Raw genomic sequence first — 23,413 nt, forward strand, 5'->3', positions numbered from 1 at the left:
TGATTAATACAAGAATGTCAGCTCTACAGAACTACAATAAAACTAAGGTCATCTAAACCATGCAATTTAAAATGTATATAAACTCATACAATAGGATAGTACATTTTCCAGAATCTATGTATTAAAAAGAGTGTTTTTGTAACCTTTGCAGATGCTCTTTGGTTAGGTTCTTCTCGGGATTTCAGTGCTCCCACTCCTACAGATGGAAGCTGTGTCTGGAAGACAGAAATTCGACCACCAGTGGGAGACATCAGTTTGAAGGCAGCCTGCAGTGCAGGTCCCAAAGCACTCTGTGTTTCCAGGGACTTGGTAAACATCTGTGGCAAGGTCCTCAGTAAATCCTGAATTAACTGGGATAAAGTAAAAAAGTTAATCAGCATTAAAAGAAGTTTCAAAAGAGATTGCTCCTCTGTTGCTCTGGCCATTTATTATACATGTATCAAGTACTGCTGGTATTACAAAGGTAAATCAAATGCACACACAAAGAAGTAACATTTAATAACTTAAAACAAGATGTGAGGGTATTTTGCTTTTTTACACCACCCACTACCACTGAAGCCTCTTAAAATCCGACTTTCTATCTGACCTCTACTTTTTCACCTGAAATTTAGTTTTTCCAAAACTGTAGGAGCTAATTAAAAGTTATTTTGAACATTTTGCCTCAGATGACTGAAGCAACTTTTCAAAGTTAAATAATTCACTTTTACCTGTTCTGTCATCTACTACTCACATTAATTGTTGATGCACATGTGCTCCTCTTTGGGCAGAGTGGATGTGTTACACTCAGTCAACAATGACTGGAAGAAAGTCCCAAAGCTGCTCCAAACTAATTGGAGGTATGTGGAACTGCCACCATAACAAAGTGTCCATTTGCAAGTTATCAGGTTTTACCAAGTCACATTCTACAGTATTACATAACCTACCATTTCTAAAAAACAAGGTCCCTAGTACAAAACTAGAAACTCAATATGGCAAAGCTTGCCAGTATTTCAAGTTATTTTACCTTGTAAGAGAGATGCATTGGATTCCCTTATCTCTAAATATCTGAGGTCTGTTTATTTAAAGGACACTGTTAATTTGAAATGTAATCAATGAGTTTCAGGAGCAACATTTGCCCTGGAGTCCTATTGTCAATTTTTGTGGTTTGGCAATTCTCTGTTTTTTAAAAAGATGTGTCTCCACAGAGAAACTGGCTGACTGCTCAGAGGAAACAACAATACCAACCACATACAATGTGGTTCAATGCACATAGTAAAACTGAACAAAATAATTCCATTTACTTAGAGCTACAGTAATTTTGTAATAAACTTAGACAAGAAATTCAGACAAGTGTTATTTAAGTTGACACTCTCATTAAGTATTGTACAAGTTATTAAATGCACTTCATATTGCCTGAGTGTCACCTAAAACAGTTTAAGACAGGTCTTACCTCTTTGTTTTCATTTAAGTTTACTAATAAGTTCTCTGGCATTGGTATAAACACATCTGGAAGAGCAGAAAAGTGAATTGATTAAAGCTATCTGAAAAGATTTCGGCTAGTTTTCAGACCAATCTGGGTCTTATTCTGCCCTCAGTTATACCTATGCAATCCCCTGCATTTCAATTTGAGATGTGAAAGTCAGTTACTGTACCTGCATTAGCTTACTTCAAATAAACAAGAATTTATCAGAGACTTGTTACATAAGGAAGATACACAAATGTTTTTCAAAGCTCTAAAACTGAAAGGGGTTAACAAATTATGGTTTCAAGGGCTCTCTTCGTCACACAAAGATCAGTATTTATATATTGTGAAAATTGGTATAAGCAGATTCAGGAAGAGTTTAGTAACCAACGTTAGCCTGCTCAGGTGTCCCTAGCAGCTGCATATCCATGAACTATGTGAGAGATGCCCTGTAATATCTACCCCCAAAGAAGCATTAACTTTTCATTAGCTGTTTTGTTTGTTGGGTCTAAGCCACTATGTTAAATAACTTTGTTTCTTAGAAGCCACTAAGTTTTAGTCAGTTTTACAGTATTATTGTTATTACTTATTATTAATAAAAGTTGTGGCTAGAACAGAAGAAATTATAAATACTGACTATTTAGCATGGAACACACAAAAGTAAGAGAGGATAAGAGCAAGGTCTGTAAAGCAAAAAGGTATTATAAAAATGAGCACCTTGTAGTTTTTCACATTATTTACCCTGTTCAAGGCTATGCAATGACAGGTCATTTTAAACTAAATGGCAGTACAATTAAAAGTAAAAGAAAAAACTTTAAGCATCATACAGCCACTAAGGAATTATAGGAAGCTACTGAGATCAATAGTTTACCATGATGATTTCAAGATCTCTTTCTTGAGTGTAACAACCAATTTAGACCACATCATTTTTTATGTATAATTGGGACAATGTTTTCCAGCGTGCACTATATTGCACTTATCAACAATGAATATCATCTGCCATTTCATCACCCAGTTTAGTGACTCTTTGCAGTCAGCTTTGGACTTACCTATCTTAATTTTGTATTGTCTGCAAATGTTGACCTCTCACTGTTCACCCACTTTTTTAGATCACTTATGAATATGTTGTACAGCACAGGTCCCCATACAGATCCTTGGGGCACCCCCCACTACTTACTCTCCATTTTGAAAATTGACCATTTATTCCTATCCTTTGTTTCCTGTCTTTTAACCCATGAGAGGACCATCCCTCTTATCCCATGGCAGCTTAGCTTTGCTTAAGAGCCTTTATTGACTGGATCACACTTGTCCACATGCTTGTTGGCACCCTCAGAGAATTCTAATAGATTGGTGAGGCATGATTTCCCTTTACGCAAGCCGTGCTGAGTCTTCCCCAACACATCGTGTTTATCTAATTGTCAAATAATTCTTTTCTTTGGTATAGTTTCAATTTTCCTGGTACTGAAGTTAGGCTTACCAGACTGTAAATGCCAGGATTGCCTCTGGATTTCAAAAATCAGTTATATTAGATTGTTCCAGATGACTGGAGGCTGAGACTGATTTAAATGATAGCTACATACCACTGCAATTTCATGTTTGAATTCCTTCAGAACTTTTGAGTGAATACCATCTGGTCCTGGGTGATTTACTGCTGTTTAATTTATCAATTTGTTCCTAAACCTCCTCTCTATTGACACCTCAATCTGGGACAGTTCCTTAGATTTTTTTACCTAAAAAGAATGGTTCTGGTGCGGGAATCTCCCCCATATCCTCTGCAGTGAAGACCAATGCAAAGAATTCATCAAGCTTCTCCGCAATGGCCTTATCTTCCTTTAGTGCTCTTTTAGCATCTCAATCATCTAGTGGCCCCACTGACTGTTTTGCAGGCTTCCTACTATTGATGTACTTAAACATGTTTTTGCTGTTAGTTTTTGTGTCCTTAGCTAGTTGCTCTTCAAATTCTTTCTTGGCCTGCTTTATTATACTTTACACTGGACTTGCCAGAATTTATGCTCCCTTCTATTTTCCTCAGTAGGATCGGACTTCTAATTTTTAAAGGATGCCTTCTGGCTCTAACTGCCTCTTTCACTCTACTGTTTAGTCATGGTGGCAGGTTTTTGGTTTTTTAGAGTAAGGTATACGTTTAGTCTGAGTCTTATTTATGTTTTTTTTTTCAACAGTGTCCATGCAGTTTTCAAGCATTTTACCCTTGTGATTGTTCCTGTTAATATCTGTTTAACTAGCTTCTTATTTTTGTGTAGTTCCCCTTTTTTAAGTTAAATGCTACTGTGTTGGATTTCTTTGACATTCCTCCCCCCAGGATGTTAAATTTAATTACATTATGGTTATTACCAATCGGTCCAGCTATAGTCATATCTCAGACCCTGTACTTCACTTAGAACTGAATCAAGAATTGCCTCTCTCCTTTAGAATTCAGGACAAGATGCTCCAAGAAGCAGTCATTTATGGTGTATAGAACTTTTATTTCTGCATTTCTTCCTGAAGTGACATGTTCCCAGTCAACATGAGAATAGCTGAAATCCCCCATCATTGAGTTTTCTGCCTTCGTAGCCATTCTAATCTCCCTAAGCATTTCACAGTCATTGTCACTATCCTACTTAGCAGTCAACAGTATATTACTGCTGCTATATTTTTATTGTCCAAGCATGGAATTTCTATCCTTAGTGATTCTATCGTACAGTTCAATTCATTTAAGATTTTTACTATATTTGACTCTATGCTTTCTTTCACATATAGTGGCATTTCCCCAACAGTGTGACCTACTGTTATGCCTATAAATTTTGTTCCCTGGTATTACCATGTTCCATTGATTATCCTCATTCCACCAAGTTTCTGCAATGCCTATTATGTCAATATCCTAATTTAATGCCAGGCACTCTAGTTCATGCCTCTTCGTGTTTAGAGTTCTAGACTTTGCCAGCACAGTATGTCAAATCACTAGGCATCATTTTATAAAAATTCAGTTTAGATGTTATTCTTACATACCTTCAATATCTGAAACTATTAGCATCTGAGGCTGAGAGAGACCTTCCTGAAGGCTGTAGAAATGGATTGTGCTGTCAAATGTTATAAACCCTATTTTTGTTCTGGTATTCCCAGGAAGCCTAAAAATTAAACACACAAAGTGTTCAGGTTAATTTTAGTTAGCCTACACTGTTCAAATGCATGTACATTCTCTCAGTTATTACAATGACACAAGGTAGGGGGACGTTTTATTCCTGCTGGGAAATAAAGCTTCTGTAATATCTATTGCATCATTTTTAGGCTAATGCTTACCCTTTTTTTTGCCAAACAAGTAGATAGAATAACTGCAGTACTGAAATTTGTTCATGGCTTTAGCTCTGTTATTTATTTTACAGCAATAAACTGACATTACCTGTGTTTGGACTTACTGAACAGTGGTTTTCAACCACTTTTCACTTGCAGACCCCTAAAAAAATGTCAAATGGAGGTGCAGACCCCTACAGAAATTCAATCTGTGGTCCACCGACTCCTACCATAGAAGTTGAACAGAATTCAACTATAAATATTGCACATGATCAGCATGACATTTGATGCAGTGTGAGAAAGGGCAGTAGACTGTGGGCTTTATGATAATGACAACACTTCCAGGTTGACCTGTAGATGGGGGTGGGGTATTCAGAGTTTTCATTGACCAGAAAAACGGAATGCCTTTCATGGACCCCTTATACATAGTCAGCAGATCCCCAGGAGTCTGCAGACCACAAGAGGAAAACCACTGCTCTAACACAAGACAGAATCAAGATCCATATAACATTATCTTCCACTTCCAGAAAGAAAAAAAAATTCTCACTGAAGGGGAGAAGTTCAAGATAAATGTAGAGGAGCTTACTGAATATTTGCACAGAGCTTTAAAGATGTAAAGCATTACACAAGTTCACAGTGGCAGTAGCTACAAACTTACCGTGTGTGCGCATGTGTGTATACACCATCTCTCTCACACACACACACACACACCAAGGAAGAGCACTGTGTAAGCCCAAAAGCACGACTCTTTCACCAACAGAAGCTGATCCAATAAAAGATATTACCTCACCCAACTTGTCTCTCATGCAAAGCTTTATAGACAAGTATGTGCATTTGTTGCAAGGAGCGCACACTGAATTACTATTTTTAAAACCATAGTAATCTTTGTTCAATGCAAACCTATGATATCCGTATGCATTTTTTGCATTATTAAAGCAAAACCAAGATGTTTTATAATCAGAGTGCTGGGTACATTTTAAAAATCAGGATTTTATCATGGCAGCTACAATTGATAAGTACTGAGTTTAAGACTAAATTCCTATGCAGTACTTCAAAATATTTTCCTCTCTGGGTCATAAATGGACTGAATTAAAATCCTGTTCACACAACATTAATCTCAAAAAACATTTCCACACAGAAAATACTGGAAATACAGGGATAAAAGATTAGATTCTGAGAAAAGAACCAAAACTTACAAGTCAAGATTGTCTAACAGGGTCTTGCAGACTGTATTCAAGTAGCCTGTTTCTATTGCATTATGGGAGACGTCAAATACAAAGAGATACACAGGAGGTTGAGGTGGACGTAGCTAAAAAAAACCCAAGAGATTCTCACTTTATTGGTTATATTACATCATTCAGAACAGCATATCCAGAACAAAAATGCATCTAATTTGCTTATTTTTCCACAGTTGCACAATGGTGCTATGAAGTATGAAATACGTAGGAAAAACATATGGGATAAATTCTAGTCCTTGCTAAGGTGAAACTGTCAAATCAAATTTAGCCTGAAACTGATGTTCTGTAAAAATAAGCTTTTACAAAATCCAGTGACAAGAAGAATATTCCTGTGTAATTTAAAGATTACCAAGGGATTTTTATTTTAATATTCCACTGCAATATTTGTAACCCAAACAGAGAAGCATCTTCATACCGTATTACGATCGGAAGTAATCCAGAAGTAAAAATGACTAGTTATCAGTCAAGTTGAGATAATGCAAGCAAGTAAAACTATATATATAAATATTAATGTTCGCTTCCTAAAGTAATAATTTTTAAAAATCCTAAGTATTATTTTGAACAAGTTAATTTGTACTTCAATCTATTTGATTTGATGTTATCCCTTTAACAAGCTGTCTTCCCTAAATTCTCAGAACTGATATTTTCCTATCTAGAGGACACATCAGTTACTTTAGAAAAGTGCAGACATAATGATACATTTCATCACTGTTGAAGTGTAGTTTAATTGGTAATGCTTAAGAAGCAGATTGTGCAGCCCTTATCCAAACGCTCACTGAAGGACTACTTAGGGGAGGAAAGACTACAGGACTGGACTCTTGGTCTATTACCCAGTGGTTTTAGTACATTATTTTAAGTATAGATTAAGTCACAATAATGTCCGATTTTCTAATTTTTTCATTCTAACAATATTATAAGAGCTAATATGAAGCAGAAAGAAAGATTAACATTTAGAAGATGGAGCCACAACTGTCTTTAAGGTTCTTTGCCTTAAATCAGGCACATTAACAGAAACTAGATCATGGTGTCCTATGCCATGGCTTTTCAATTTAGGGATCCTGAACATGTCTGGGGTTTGTGAGAGTGACAGAGACAACAGCTGTTTCTTTATATGACAGGGGTGAGGTCCAAAAAACTTTGTCATAACTCAAGGTCACAATATAGAAAAGGTTGAGAACCATTGCCACCCACTGCTATAACTGCAGAGGAAGACTAAACTGATCAAACTCAGATGCATTATTGGTGAGCACAGTCAAATAACTTCTATTCATCTACCAAAAACAGAAGTGCAAGCAATGACTGTGTGCAATTATTCTTGATATTAAGTCAAGAAAACAGTGTTGAAGTTGCTGTACATTGGTATAAGAAACCATGGATGTGAACACATGTGGACATTAGGATGGTAAAAAAATTTGAACCTGGGACTTGAAAGAAAGAGAGAGAGAAAGAAAGAGAAAGAAAGAGAGAGAGAAAGAAAGAGAAAGAAAGAGAGAGAGAAAGAAACAGGCCTCTACCACTTTAGCTGAGGCCCCCTTTAACTGAGAGACAGCAGCTAAAACCCCCGTAACCAGCCACTAGTGGGAGACATGTTTAGATATACTAGGCTAGAGGAGTACATTAGTTTTCTCCCTTGGGACCTAGCAGTACCTACACATTTTCCTATATAAAAGTACCAAGTGATATTTGCAACAACTCAGATGTTAAAGTTATATTATGCTGTCTGAAAAAGTGCATCTTGCAAAATTTCTCATGTGTGCTCTCTGTGGCAGGGGTTGCCTTACTAAGTCTATAGAGCACCTAGCACAATGGGGATCCTTTCTAACTGGGGTTCCTAGACATTAAAAGCAATATAAAAGTTTAATAGAGTAAACAAAACCTCACCATGTATTCGGAGGGAGCCATGAACTCAATAGTAGCATTTTGAACTTCAGGTCTTTTATGAGGTTCTCCATATACTCTTGTCACAGGATTGTACATGAATTCTTCAGGAACTACATACAATGAAAATTATTGTATCATCATAATTATTCACACTAACATACAGTAAAATTGTCTGTGTTAAATCCTAGCACAGACATATCTGAGTAACCATGAGGTTTCTGCAGTGTGATACCATTTAAGGAAATATACAGAGGGTATTAAGTAGGGCAGCAAGTTAGTACATTAATATTTCACATCTGGAGACTGTTTCAAACTCAGTGAAGCTCTTCAGTGATGATCACATTTTGGTCCATAGAGGAAGACTCCCTACATTACTCACAATCCTGATCTGGGAAGGATTTGAAGAATAGCAGAAGACCTCAGAGGTCAGGCTAAGAGAGTATAGATGGGATGTACATGGAAGTCCAATTCAAAAGTTGACATGAATGTTTAGGTGGGCTCACTGGTTTAAAACTTACCATCATTCACTCTGCAACACAAGTTGCACTTCCATCTCCTTTGGTCTAGAAAGCTGACAAAAGGATTAATATACGTCCTGCAGGAACGACATCTCACAATTGTACTCGAGGTAACCACAGGTAATTGCTGGAAAAGAGGAACTTCTGCTTTAAAACTCCAAAGCAAGATACTTATGACATATCTACAATGGCAACACTATCTTCACGGTGCTCTCAAGTTAGCCAGTCTAGATGCACACTCACTTAGAGGCAAAATGGAGGAAGAAAATAACCCTAAATCCACATGGTGCCCCCTAATCTTTAACTGTTAGAAAGGCTGGTTAAATTCAGGGTCTAACCTACTTAGCTGTGTATGTTTCTTTTTCAAAAAAAGATGATAAACTTCTTAATCAGCATGTCTAATTTTGTATTTTCAGTTTATTTTAAAAAGACAGAACATTGTCCCCCAACTCAGCACTGCAGAAACAGAGAGTATATGTATGTTAGAAACTAAAGTCAATTGTGGAAGTAACGGATCATACAACCCATATGAATTGATAGTAATTGAATCTATATTGCCTTCCTTATGACTCTAGTGGCCACTTCACCATCACAAAAAAAATCATCACACTTAACTGGAACAGCAGCAGTAGTAGCAAGGAATACACAGTTTAAAAAGTGTCTGAGGACATCTGAGTCTCAGTTTTTTACTTCGTTAAGAGTTAGTGCTCAGGGGATTTGAATATAGGAAGAAATTAATGGCTACAGCTGGTGATTATGTGACAAGATAAAACCACACAAGAGATACCAAGATTAAAATATTGAGTTCCTTCATTATAATTTGAGCGCTGTGGTGCACCTCAAAGCTTCCAATACCATGTAAGGTGAGGCTAGGGAATGTAACAGGGGGGCCAGATCTTTAAAAAGATGAGTGGTTTTCATGGAGCAGAACCAATGTTATTGAAGAGTTTTCTTGCCTCTTTTTTGCCACATTTGCCTCTTGTAGAGTTAGTTATTGGATATTGAACGCCAGTACAAGTATAGCTAACACTCCAATATTTAAAGCTTTTAATATTTCATCATACCGATAAGTCTTTGAAAGGATGAAGCAGGAGCCCCAAAGGAAGTTTGGCTTTATTCAATAAGGCCTGAGTTTGAGGAATGTTAGTCAGGGTACATCGGAACAACCTACATGAAGGATAAAGGGTTATTTTCAGAGATTTTCAGAGAATAACATTGTTATTTAAGTAGAACATAGCATCCTTTATATTTTCTTTTCATAGTTGGTGGCAATAGAATTGCTATTTTCTGACAGCATACCCTCTCTAGCTTTATGCCAAATCCACTACAACTTCAATCTGAAGTGCTTGAATCCAAGGTATAACCATCACAGATACCTTGTTTTTCCTCAATCACCACCATATTTTGTATACATTTGGTTGAGTGGAATAAGTATATTGTAAAAGCATGTGTTGGGGCCAAGTTAGACTTCTCAGATAGACACCAAAAGGTAACTACCACCATGTGCAGTTAGCAATTGATCAAGTGTTAATCCTTCAGAGTAACAACCTTACTCTGTACATCACCTAGTACTGTGAGGCCCCAATCCTATTTGATGTTTCTAGGAGTTACCATAATATTCTAAATTACATCTGACCTCTATCTGCAGAATATGATCTTGTTTTTAAAATGCCAGTTGTTAGTTGCTCTATATGTTAATTTTCAAAATAAACTTCACTGGTTCAAACTAACAATTAAAATTACCAAAAAGCAACCCAAAATAAACTGATAATAAAGGCCACATTTTCAAATGACTTCAGCACCAATAGCTCCCAGGAAGAACAAAGGTGCAGGGTGCTGAGTACTCTTGCAAATCTGATCCTTTGTTTGTATCTAAAGTTAATCCAGCAAAGATGCTATTATTTCCTTTACAGATATTAAAGAATAATTTGTGCAGTGACCCTGTATCTCACTATACATAAATTGATACTACTACCAAGGTTCTCTCAATTAGATTATAGTAGAAACTATGTTGCTGGCCTTTTGCTTAACCTCCCATTTACTCCATTTTTTAAAACTTTTCACTGGTTACCTCTGGCACAAAGAGCTCAAAATATAAGGCTCTGTATTCAATGCCTTTTTTTTGCTGTGCCTTATTTAAGTGACTTCATTTCTATTTCTACATCTGCCCAGAATCCATTCTGTTTTTGACTATTTCTTGCCAGTTGTCTCTCTTACTCTCTATCCAAGTGCCTTTCAAGTACCAGACCTTTGCCCATGTTCACACGAGGTGGAACACAACCCACTCTGGAGATGCATAAAGCAGATTCATTTGATCAGTTTAAGATGGCTTAAAACACAGTTTTATATTTATTGTGTTTATGCTGCTGTAGGCGGCATCATGAAAAGCACTTCAGTTACATATCCTAGGAGGAGGCCTCGTCATTAATCTTAGAATTGAAGAGCCTAAGTACTTCAAAGCAGTGATCTTGGTCTAATGGATATGATGGTATTAGACATGACTATCTCAAAATATGATATATATGTTGAGGTGAGTGGAGAAATAAATTCAGCTGGTTAGATAATTAAGCAGATCTAGGTACTGGAAAAAGGAGTGCACTCAAGGAAACCCCTATTTTAAAAGAGGAGATGAGGTCACTGATGGGAGTTATCCAACTAATCTCATAAAACTTATTTTTAGGCTCTGAGCAAGGGCAAAAGGAGAGATATCTTCTAAACCCTGTTTTTAGAACACTTTTAGGAAAAGATGATGTAGTAACTAATATTATCTTATATAAGCTACAATTAAACACACATGCAAACTTGTAAGACCTTACAATGTTCCCAGAAGGAATTTTTCTAGAGAGAACATATGAACCCTTCCTTCTCACTTGGGAGGGAGAGGGGTGACTGACTGACAGCAATAAAAGCTATGGACTTGCATTTCACTCTCCTCTGATCAACTGAACGCCAGCAATTTTGCTGTTGTAAGTATATACTATAAGAAGAAATTATGAGGAAAGGTTTAAGACAAGAATGAGTCTATATGGCTAATACCGGCAAGGTGTCCAGAGCAGGGACCTGATCAGTTGAAGTGTTTGCACGTTGGTCTGTATTTACTCATCTTTTTTCAAGTAACAAAATTAAGCTACTTTTCATCTTTCATTTTAATAAAAATGAAGCTACTTTTCAAACAATTATGACACTAAGCAAGTATTTCAGGAATGAAATAATTTTATATGCTGATTTTTAGACACAAGATTTTTTTAAATCTGAGGAACAGTTCTTATTTCCATTTCTTTTGATAAATTACAGCTAATAGGAAACCTTACTCTGGATTGCAGTTGAGTTTCTGGATTTCTTCATGCAAATTTGGGACAGGAGCCTGCAATGGTGCTGGAGGAAGAATATTTCTCTCTTGAAGAAGATTGATAGATCTTAATCCTTCTGGTTGCAGACTCAGGCCACCCATAGAAGCAGTTATGTGATTAGTGCCCAAGGCAGGCTAAGTAAAAAAAATATGCATAAGTTAATTGAACTTACCTGAATGATACATCAATTTTAAGAACAAGCAGATTATTTCCCTGTCAGAAGTTTTTAGTTCAAGTATTACTTGGTGTTCTAATGAAATGTACACTGGAGCACTAGTTACAAAACAAACAATCTTGTCAACTATCAAGAAACAAGCAGCTTATGTATTATAGCACAGCTATGTGTCACCATGCACTTCTTCTTAGACTTCTGCGTTTATTGAATTATTTTGGCAATCACAGGGCCCTGTGTATGCAATTAACCAGGCACACAAATAACCATATATTGTACCTGTATATTTGTGCATTTGCTGCATAAATTTGATTTCAAAGGGAGGATTTGGACCTGTATGACCCAGCTGAAGTGGAGGATATGAAGCAGCATGAGTTCCACAATTACTATCTGTGACGGAACAAGGGGAAACATGCCATACCAGTTCTTCTAAGCCATACGAACACGAAGTTACCAGGCAGAGGCCTTCTCCAGATGCACAGCTCCTAAGACCTAGTGTTGTGGAGCTGTGCACCTTTTAGAGTCTAGGAATCCTGGCAGCCACATCCTCAAAGCCTCAGTGGCAGTGCTTCAGGCCCTTTTACCACTGTCACTCCCACTATCACCATACCCTAAGAGCTATTCAGCCTATCAAGTTATTTTGTGATTAACATTGCAGTATAATGCTGCATAATTCAATGTAGCCACACCACACAAATCAGGGGATCCTTGCTGCATAATTTAGGTCTAACATGCTACATGGGGTCTTGGCAAGAAAACTTATCTGAACACATCTAATACAAAATTTGATGAAGTACTCCATTATTAAAAATGTTCAGTTTCTTATTATTTTAAACAGGAACATACCTGTGCACTTCATTCTAAAACAGGTGAAGCAGAATTTCTGCCCCAAAATATTGACAATCTAAAAACTCATGTATGTAAATTACAGGACAAACAGTGGCAGGTGATGGTCATAACTAGAACACTACAACATGTATAGTTAAGTTTTTGCAAGAACGAAAAAGCTTTGCACACTAGACAAGACAAACTTGGCTGAAGTAGGAGGCAGACAAGCTTGGCTGCAGCAGGAGGTAGAAATGGAGTTAGAAAGTCTGGAGAAGAAACTTGAAATATGTAGAACAGTGGACGCCAATTTTGATAATCAAGAAATACAGGGAATCGCAGTGGGTAGGGAAGAAAAATAACTATCAGAGTGGTTGGAAAAAGTTATTTTGACAGTAGTATAGATGAATTTGGGGAGAGAATCTTGTAAGGAGAACTGAAACAGTTTCCCTAGGTTGAAACTGCTTCAAAAGATGTGGAAAAAAAAATTCTCCCCGGCCAGCCCCAGAGATCTAACCAATATACATAGATTTAGGTCCTGATCTTACAAGCTGAACTGTGCAAGTAGAACCTGGTGCTTACATAAACTGTACTGAAGTTTACAAAGCTCTAAATGAGTGCAGGGTTCTGCCTGCATGGATCTGTTTACAGGACTGAGGCTTTAGTGAGAGACAAAACCAACAAGAAAGATTTACCTGAGGGAATGGTTGTGGTCCAGATGGATATTGCAAGGGTAAGGACTGCATCCCTGGTGCTCCAGGTGAAGATGTATTCTGGTAGCCTGGTGGCAAGGTGGGATAAGAGTACCCAACATTTCTACCCATTTTAAGATTCTGGGGAGCAGGAGAAGGATATGTGGTAGCTAGAGTGGACAAAGATGATTTACATATTCAAATGAGTTATCCAAGAAAAGCAGTTAGGTTGATACACAAAAAAACAGCATCTCCATTGATATCACGCTATTATGCTCACATTTTGGCCAGGCACTTACTGAAAGGTTTTGCCTGTATTGTTTTTAAAAACAATTAGATGGATAAGCATGATAAACTGTCATAACAAAGCTTCAAACACTACAATCAATTTCCTTCAGATAGACTTACAGTGAGCAAAGTATACATTTGTTAGAGCAACAACCCACCTCCTCCCACTTGAAATGGCTTTCAAAATTATGTTCCTCATGATTGAAAGTGTTTAATAAGAATGTCCTACCCATGAAGCCTCCTCCTTCTATTGCATCATAACTGTTTTGGACCAAAGATCCATCACTGGCAGTGGCTGTCGCATCACCTGCTAAGAACAAATGAAGGCTTGAAATTTTGCTACTTTTCCTCTTTGGAAGTTTAATATCAGCAATTGATTTAATGTGATAGTGACAAGCGGGAGATCATGTCAGTCTAAAAAAAACCTAATGCTTGATTCCAAAACATGTAGTGAAAAAGGATCACCTAATGGAAAGGGAAAGATCACTATGAACCATCATCAAAAAAAACCATGCACCACAGGAGGAAATATTCTCATGTCTAGGATGGGAGTCAGATCTCTGCCCCAGTCACTGAACCTGTCAGTACCCCAAGTCAGCTACAATGGCAGCGATTATTCAGAAATAAATCAAAATCTCATGTGATAAGAAAAGCATCAGAAACAGCCATAATTAAATGAATATAAGAAAAGAAAATTGTTTAATATGTATGTGGAAGGAAGCCAATTTATAATAAATATTTGAAGTATATGTAAAATTAAAAGTTCCAGCCAACATTGCTACTGATGGAAAATAAACACATTTTGGAGAAACTACAGTTCAGTGAAGTCACTACCTAACAAAAACAGCTAGGGTAACTGCTTTAACATAAACTTCCAAATCAAATGCACAATTGTTTGCTTTACACAGTACCCATATAGGTTTAAAGTCAGATACCAAGGGATATCTACTTATGAAAACCAAAGCTGCTTAATAGTGGTAGAACATGCTTCAAGTCAGGATGTCATGACTTACTTACTTACTTTAAAGGCATAAGATATTCTTTGCACATTCCATGCACATACTACCTGAATATGTTTCAAACATGTTATAAACTGAGATACTTAGTTAATGTTACAGAAGAACAAAATCTTAACAGTTTAAAGAGAGACACAAGTATTATGTATAGTTACTTTTAAAAACCTTCCACTATATTCAATACCTGTTATAAAACACATGAGTTAATAATCCCCTTCTCAATTTAACAAAAAATACCAGTGTTCCTACAGTTTGGATGAAGCTTGAGGTTAACATGATTTTGTGCTTACTTTGCTTGTGCACAGTGATTAAATACAGACCTAGAAATACAGTTTATTTGTCTCCCCCTGCTGACTCTGCTTGCACTGAGCACCTTAAATGTTACCAACCCTTCAAAAAAAAGAAAAAAAAAAAAAAAAAAAAAAAGTTATTTATCATTTGAATGGACTACCACACCAGAGATGTAATTTTTAGTTAGACTAGATACCAGGCTTTGCAAAGGAGTCCAACCTGATTTGCAGTGTAGCAAGATGCCAAATTACTCTTTTGGTTATAGACAGTTGCACATATTGGGAAGTGATTTTCAAAAGCACATCAGGGACCAATTCCTTACCTTCTTGGTTTGTAGCTGAATTTAGCAGAGGCTGGGGTATAGAGCTGTTAGGAGGCCCTACTTGGGTTGCCAATGGCCTCACTAGAGATGGACCTCCAGCTGGCGGTGGTCCTGGTGGAGGTCTAGCAGGAGGGAATGCTGAAGGTAAAGGCAGATTCACTGGTGGAGGAACAGAGCCTGTAGAGAGATTCATTTTAAAGAGCTTTAAACCAACTGAAGAATGTCAGATGGTAACTTTATTACAGAACCATACAGGTCAATCTAAATATTAATCTTATTTATTCATTGAAAGATCAGCACAAGTTACAGAAACCCCAAAACAAGCACATGACGTTTAACAGCTCTAAGCCTTTTTCTTCTCATCCTTAAGTACTGGGACTTCTGGAGCTCCATAAAGTATGTCACTATCTATTTAATTATTCATAATCATTATGAGCAAGATATTCAAAGGCACAAAGCAACAAAACTCCACTTAAAGTAAATGAGAGTTGAAAATGGCAACCTACATCAATACTATGCATCTGACGAGCCTGTAAATCCATCCTTAAAAAAAAAAAAAAAAGATTTCCCTTGAAAGTATGCCCATCTGCCACCTCTATGATTTGATGCTAAGTAGTCACTGTTAGAAATACGTATTTTCTAGATCTTTAAATTACTTGTCAAAAAAGATTTTGCACAGGGAATACTGCAGCAATGAGACACAGCCCAAGTATACATTCATGCAATTCAAGGGGTTTTTGTTTTTAAACTAAGTATTACAGGTCAAGGATACTACACAAAGGTTTATTAGCATCTATATAGCGTTTATCTTCCCAGATTAGAGAAATGTACAAAAGTTCTAAGGCTACACTATTTTCTGTAACTTTCTCCCTCCCTTAGCCATTGGAAGATTTTTCCCTCCTGGACATCTACGGACAATTTTAAGACAATTACTTATTTGACTGCCTTCCCCACCTTGATTTCTTACTCTACGCTTAAGGCTATGTCTACACTGACTGACCCGCTCAGTCGATCCAGAAATCGACATATTAAGACCACCTTCTCAAGTGGCGTAGCGCTGCATCGACAGGAACCGCGCAGTGTACTGAAGACAGCACACAGAACAGAAGCAGAGAAGTCGACGGGAGTTATGCAAGTTTTTTGTGTAGCTTGCGTAACTCTGGTCAACTGCTGCTGAATCTCCGAAGTAAGTGTAGACAAGCCCTAAGAGTTGTCCTAGGAGCACCTTTTTTCACTTCAGAGGGTGGTATGTCTACCCTGCTCTGAAAGCACCAGGCGCACTAATAGTTAATATCTTCTCCAGGGATCAAGCACCAATTTTTGTCAGTACATCAGGTCTTCATCAGGATGAGCAGCATATGGTAATACAGTCAAAGTATTACTATAGTACACGTATTATTTAGCCATATAAGTTGTCAGACCAAACTACACAAAATTAACTGATAATTTTAAAAAATTATCTTCTTGATTACTTATGAAATAAACATTCAATATTCCAGATGTATCTGTAGTGGTCACATCAAACAAGTGAAAAAACTTGCAGATTCCAATCCTTAATGTATAGATTGTTGTTGCTATTTATATAGTAACTATACTAATCTGTTTTATTGTAGAACTTTAGCATGATTATTTCCATTCTGTTCCTTTACCTGAGACTGACAACAGAGATAGCTTTGGGCAAGGTACATTACCAACATTAGCAGAGACCTTCGCTCCCACTAAAGAATACAAAAAGCAACTGGCCAATAAGCTAAGCTATGCAATCTAATTTTAAAGACAATACATGTCACCAATTCTACAAATAACTAAAACTGATTAATTCAGGAAGAATTTGTATTGTATTATGGATATGAGAGCCTGGCTACTACAGTCTTTCATTTTTATTCTGTAGACCACTGAAATTTTATTCTGTAGACCACTCTGAAAAACCAGTCTCAAAAGGTCTACCTTTTTTCTCCCCCCCAACAATCTACTCCTTAGTTCTTAATTTCCCCCCACCTATGGATTACAAGGGGGTATCTCCAAGGACATTAATGACTCACAGACCACAGTTTGAAAGTCATTGTGCAATTAGTTTCTTTTTAATGTGCATGGCTAACACTGAGACATCAGCCAACACAAGTTTAAAAGTCATCCACTGGGAAATATTTGCTTAGCATTGGAGTTGCTTTGATTTGCAATAAAATTTTAAGAAGGATAGCACACAATTCCCATTAACAGGAATGTGTGCTCAGTGGGAGAATACCTTATTAGAAAAGGAACTGCTGTATGTGAACTGGATAGTAGAATCCTTATGATACAACTGTAGTGAACTGAAACTGTACAAGTGGTTTGTATCTGTACTGTGTTTCCAAACTGGTTAAAGTATTAAGCAAATTCTGGTCACCTGCATATCTACAATAGATCAATAATATGCTGCTTTATCACTTTTATAACACATTTCAAACTTCTCAGTACACTTTTGAGACAAATCATTTGGGATGGAGTAAAAACTAGAAATTTAGAGTATGAAAGTTGTCTATCAAGAAGTATTAAGTTTTCCATTTAACAATAATATGCAGATCACTTCATTCATGTTTTCTCACTTCCCATAAAATGCAGAGGCTTACTTTTCCAGGTACTTGACTTGCTTTAGTGAACAATGCTAAAGAAACAATTATAGCTTGTGACAAATTAATTACATCCTACACAAATTAGGAATCAAAACATGCATTTAAGAAAATATGACCAAAACCCATTAAATATTTAGCACTAACAGAAGCCAGTGATAAGGCTGGATACTGGCTGGTGCATATTACCATGGAAGAGAGAAGCATTTTAGTGAGATTTTATTTGCTAATGTATATTTTAACATCTGTGCTTTGCTCCATGAAGCCTGTGTGTCTGGTTGTATTTTCCTGAACAGATCACCCCTTTCTAGAGTGAAGTAAGCAACTGAACTATACTGTCAATGCCTTCCCACAGCTTCTCCATGCAAACACACACATATATCACACTTCTGAATTTCAAAAAGAATGACTGTTGTCTGGCTCAACAAACTATGCTCAAAGAGCTCAGGTTGCAGGTGAATTAATGCTGGCAGTTCTCAGCATGGCAATCATTAACAGGAATCCTAAAAAACCTTCAACTTGCACACATACCCCTACAGACAGAAAGCTACAATCTCAAGAGCCCAAAATTTGATCCAAGTGTGCAAATGTTCAAATAAGTATAATTCAGAAGAACATTTAAAGAGCATATAGGTACCACATATGCTCACCCCACCGCTCTACTGTGTACCTGTTTCCCCCACACACAAATACTGTCTTGAAAGTGAATGGAAGTTCTCCAAATGGTTCTAAACTGCATTTCATCAGAGCATCTAGTTCAATAATGTAGTTCCACAACCATTAGGAGCCACTGCAGAATCAAGTCTTTATTTATTTTTAAACACAACAGCTAAAGTGGGAATCAACTTTTGCAATCAGATCTAAAATTCGGTCAAAAAATGTGTCACTGTACAAGAGTCCTTATGGTTATCTTATCTTACTTACCTGGTTTCATGTAGCTGTTTTGAAATGGAGGACCTCCAGGGGAAACAGCATACTGATAGCTTGTTGGTGGATTTGTGCTCCCTGATGATGATAATGGCTGGGTTGATACTGTTCCTGCTACATGACCAAAATGGTTTGTTTGAGACCCAGTTGGCTGACTCATAGGAGTCTGACCATATTGCCAGTTTGAAAGTGCTGGGGAATGAACTCCAGGAAGGAAGCTACTAGAAGATGATGCTATTGCAGCAGAGTTTTGTGATGGAGGAAGCATTTGGGGAACAGAATTTGTATGTTGCAAAGGTGCCACAGAAATAGGTCCCACAGGTGGTCTATTAAGAGTCTGCCCAGATCCCTGATTACTTAATGGAGAAACATTCTGAGAACCACCGAAGTTATACTGTCCAGAAGATGGATGCAGAGGAACCTTTGTTGGTATCTGATGCGAGTATAATCCTGGAATTGAAGAGCTGTATCCCTGGCCATCTGACATTTGTGATGAATGCACCAGTGAATTTTGCACAGGACCTACAAGAAAAAAACATATTACATGTTACATATTATGTATGCACCTGAGAAGAAATTCCCAGCTTCCCAATGACATCTCACTTGTATACATCCCCCGAGAATTTACCATTTGTCCATTAGTAATGAAGTGCTTTTTAGTAACAATCCATGTGTTCCACTGCAGGTGCACAGAAAGTAATGCAAGACACATGAACGTCATAAGAAACTGCTCTTAATACACTAGACCACTGTTTAATTATTCCTATGACAACCTAGTAGAACCTGATATTCTCTAAAAGTTTCAAGGTTTGAACATGGGCCATCATCCCTGGCTGAAGTTTGCATGAGATACTATCTGTGTTTCCTGAGAACATCCAGATGCCAGACATTCAACAAAAGCAAAACAAGCATAGTTGTATTATGGAAACTGATGCTCTCTCATTCAACTGGCTGGTGAACAAGAATGAGGGAATTAAATGTAGGGGCAGATAGGGAAAACATGTCTGGTGTTTGAGACAGTTTAGAAATATTCCTTTTCCCATGGTAATTGACCCTACTCTGTTAATTTACTGGGGAACACACAAGTTAAAAATTATGCTGATACATCCACTAAGGTAATAAACCATGACTTATTTCTCACAAACTTGAGAATGAAAACTTCTAGTGGTCAGTTTTAATAAGAGGAAAACTCATCCCATATTACTCATGTAGCATTTACTATGGAAAATGCAAGTTTTGGAAGTCAGTTAACAAAATTTATTTTCTATTGCCCATTTAAAGCAAAGAGACAGTCAGCTAAGCCTAATGTGTTTGAGGGGAAATCATATATTGGTATGATCATACCAACACAGCAGGGTGCATTTGTGTTGATTGCCCAAGTATCTGTTGAGCAAATGTGAAGGCTGGTGAACAGGGACCACCACCCACTCCATGTGCACTGAATCCAAACAGTTAACACGGTATACATGCTCAAGTGACCAAGAGTAAAAATGCTTTTTAAAAGCTGTTTACACCTTATTAGCAGCCACATTTTCCTTGATGCTTTTAAAAAAGCATCTCCGTTGGGATCATGGGACAGAGATCATTTGGTGGCAGAATTAATTCCCATAAATTTTGCTCAGTTAAGTAAAAAAGGTAGCCTATCCATTTGATTTGCTTTTTCAATTTTTGCTGGCTGATACATCTGAACTAAATTGCATTCATTTACAGAAGATATTCAGAAGCATGCAGTTTATGAAACCATTAGCCATTTTGAGAATGATTTATATTCAGGACACCACTTGTTTTCCATATTGTAAAGAAGACAACTAGTTACAATAAAAAATGTGGTACTATTTTCCCTTATCTTCAGAACATTGGGAGCTGGTTGGGAAATTTTTTTAGCAAAATAGGTTTTTGTTGGAAAATTCTGTTTTGTCAAAAACAAAATGTTTCACAGAAACCAAATTTTCACTGAAAAACAGACAAGGTTCCACTGGAAACCCTCCTGGTTTCCTGCCAGCTTGCCTGGAAGGCTGCTGAGGACCGCAAGGTATCCAGGCTCCGTGACACAGAACAATGAATCTGGAAGCCCAAGGAGCCTTGGCTCAATCCAGGACTCTACAGGTTTCTACGCTCCCCAAACGTCAGGTGGCAGCCAGCTAATGAATGTTTGATTTTTGTGAAATGAAATCTTTCCAGAATTTGCTTTCCACAGGAAATGTCAAGTTTCATTTCAAATCTGAATGAAAACTTTTCAAGCTGTCGGAATCAAAGATCACAGTTGTAAATTATACACACTGTATGTTATCCACTAAACAGACATTGCCACCCTGAAGGGAGGAGGTATATCTTTCCAAGTGAAATGCTTTTGGGTGATCTACAAATGCTGCCTATTGTACCCCAGTTGTCATCACAACTATTTTTTTTGCCACAACTTCCCTCTTCAAGAAGTATCTATTCATAGTCAAGCTGAACTTTTCTAAATGACTTCCCATTAAATCTCCTCAAATTATTTAAAATTTTATGTGATATTTTGCATGCACGTTTTTAAGTTGTTATAAAAGATTTCTTTGTTTTAAATGCTTAGGTTTTTAAGCAAGCATTTTTTGATATGCATACACAGTAGCAACCTTAAGGTTAATACAGTATTTTAACTATTACACGGTATTAAAAATAAGAAAAAACAGTCACATTGGTTACCTCCAAGGTTTGCAAAAAAAATGCAATTTGACCTAAACTGCTTGAAACATCAACTGGAATCTCACAGTTACAATCTTCAAACCAGATCTTAAGAAGGAAATATATCAAGTATTTTGCTCAATGTTTCCTCATTTCTGTCTCTAAAGGAGACCTCTAATTTCTGTCCCTACTTTATACACAGATCAACATTTACAGTAAAATTATATAGAACAGATGCATGAGAATCAGTCCTGAATCACTGAACACCTGCTTGTCAACCAAAAATACAGTATTCAGATTCCCTGATAAGAATCTGGTAGCTGTCCCCAAATCTTCTTAATTCTATTGATATTACAGTAGCCAGAAAACATTATGACAGTGAACCGTTCTTTTTTAATGTACTACTGTATTTTAAGATAAAATTATAATTAGGATAACAACTTGAAAGAAGAAATCCGTTGAGAAGTTTGTCAATGGGCTCCATTGGGGGGGGGGAGGGGGAGAAAGAGGGGATGAAGATTAGGTTAAAAACTATAAAAAGGCAATTATAGTGTCAGAAGAATACAACTCAATATTACTTTTGCCTGGCCAATTTTCAATAAAATCCTCAAGATGACATTTTCACTATCATCCACAAACAAATGTAAAGACATTTTATCTCTGGAGACAGTTTTAACAATACCTCTACACTGAAAAAAGTAAATGCCAGTGTGTTATTTGAAGTTAACCAATCAAAGTAGAGTTGTTTACAAAGAGAAACTTGTTTAATATACATAGTTAGAATGTGCGTCATACATTCTTGTTTTGTCACTGAACTGACTAGCTGGAAAGACATTGTTTTATTGTAAATATAGCAAATGTAAGGGCCAGGGAAAGAGCAACTCTACGATCAGGAAATTAGGGCATTAACCTGGGAGAGTGAAGACAAACGGCAATATCTGCTCCAATGACTATTTATAAAAATGGAACAGCATCAAGAGGAAGGACTGAGAAAACACTACACACCAGAATTTCCTAGCAGCTAAGGCTCTGTTCTGCAATGTAGCAGATTCCCGTTCAAAACCCTTCTCCACATCAGGCAGGCAGAAGGGGGAATTGAACCCAGATTTCCCACATACCAGGTGAGCACAATGACCACTAACATCTATAAGGGAGACAAATTCACTGTCTCCTCCAACCATTTTGTGAATCTAGTCCTCCTTTCTTTTGCTTTCATCAAAATGCTTGGAAGTTAAACAATGTTCAGATCAAAGTACTTACTTTTGACTTTTTCAGTTTAGTCAAAATTTGGTGACCTTGACACAAATTCACGAATACTTTTGGTTCACCTGAAACTGCATTTTAATCAAATATGCTATTTGTCTAAAAAAAATTCATCCACACCCAGTGTAAACCAATACAGTAAAACCTGCCCAAGAGTGTAAACAATCTGAAACAAGAGCTTTAATGGATATAAACCACCCTTATTCATCACAATCAGAGTCCAACAGACTCCATTCTGAAACTGTAGATCATGGCCGTTTTTATAAGATGCCTCAGAATTTGCCATTTTGTGGCAGCCAGGTACTTAATTTTCCATATCTTTACCCTGCTGGGACCTGACTTTTCTTCTCCAGCTTTCTCCATCAGGGAGACCTAATTGGATTACACTGCTTATGTTCTGCTTTTTTCCATGGAGTCAGGGACTCAGAGCTGGAGTCCAGCTTGCAACCAGAAGCACAGACTGATGAGCTACAATGCCTGAAGAGCACCATAGTCAAGGACACAAGAGCTGAGGAGATAAGCCACTAATGCTGGCTAAAAACATCTCCCTTCCCTAGTGTCAGTGGCTCATCTCCCCAACATCACAGAAAACAAGGCCCAGGAAGCTGAGGCAGGCTCCTAGAGAAAACAG

The 23,413-nt window shown here is 37.2% G+C and overlaps 1 protein-coding gene across 4 annotated transcripts in view; it reads right to left on the reverse strand.

Moving 5' to 3' along the window:
- SEC24A (SEC24 homolog A, COPII coat complex component) overlaps positions 1-23,413 on the reverse strand; it is a 43,053-nt gene that overhangs the window by 13,640 nt on the left and 6,000 nt on the right. For 3 of the 4 annotated variants that reach the window (XM_067567046.1, XM_067567043.1, XM_067567045.1), the window contains exons 2-13: positions 18,856-19,380; positions 15,323-15,499; positions 13,923-14,003; positions 13,409-13,575; positions 11,678-11,850; positions 9,431-9,533; positions 8,367-8,493; positions 7,849-7,958; positions 5,926-6,038; positions 4,448-4,566; positions 1,430-1,485; positions 144-350 (exon numbers count right to left, since the gene is read on the reverse strand). In XM_067567046.1, the coding sequence (XP_067423147.1) occupies positions 144-350; positions 1,430-1,485; positions 4,448-4,566; positions 5,926-6,038; positions 7,849-7,958; positions 8,367-8,493; positions 9,431-9,533; positions 11,678-11,850; positions 13,409-13,575; positions 13,923-14,003; positions 15,323-15,499; positions 18,856-19,380 (1,958 nt within the window). The remainder of the gene's footprint in view (positions 1-143; positions 351-1,429; positions 1,486-4,447; positions 4,567-5,925; positions 6,039-7,848; positions 7,959-8,366; positions 8,494-9,430; positions 9,534-11,677; positions 11,851-13,408; positions 13,576-13,922; positions 14,004-15,322; positions 15,500-18,855; positions 19,381-23,413) is intronic. The other variant, XM_067567044.1, reaches the window with a different exon arrangement.

This window comes from Emydura macquarii, unplaced genomic scaffold (assembly GCF_026122565.2).
Source record: "Emydura macquarii macquarii isolate MOO-44397 ecotype Brisbane River unplaced genomic scaffold, CSIRO-AGI_Emac_v2 contig_2768, whole genome shotgun sequence".
Classification (NCBI taxonomy): domain Eukaryota; kingdom Metazoa; phylum Chordata; order Testudines; family Chelidae; genus Emydura; species Emydura macquarii.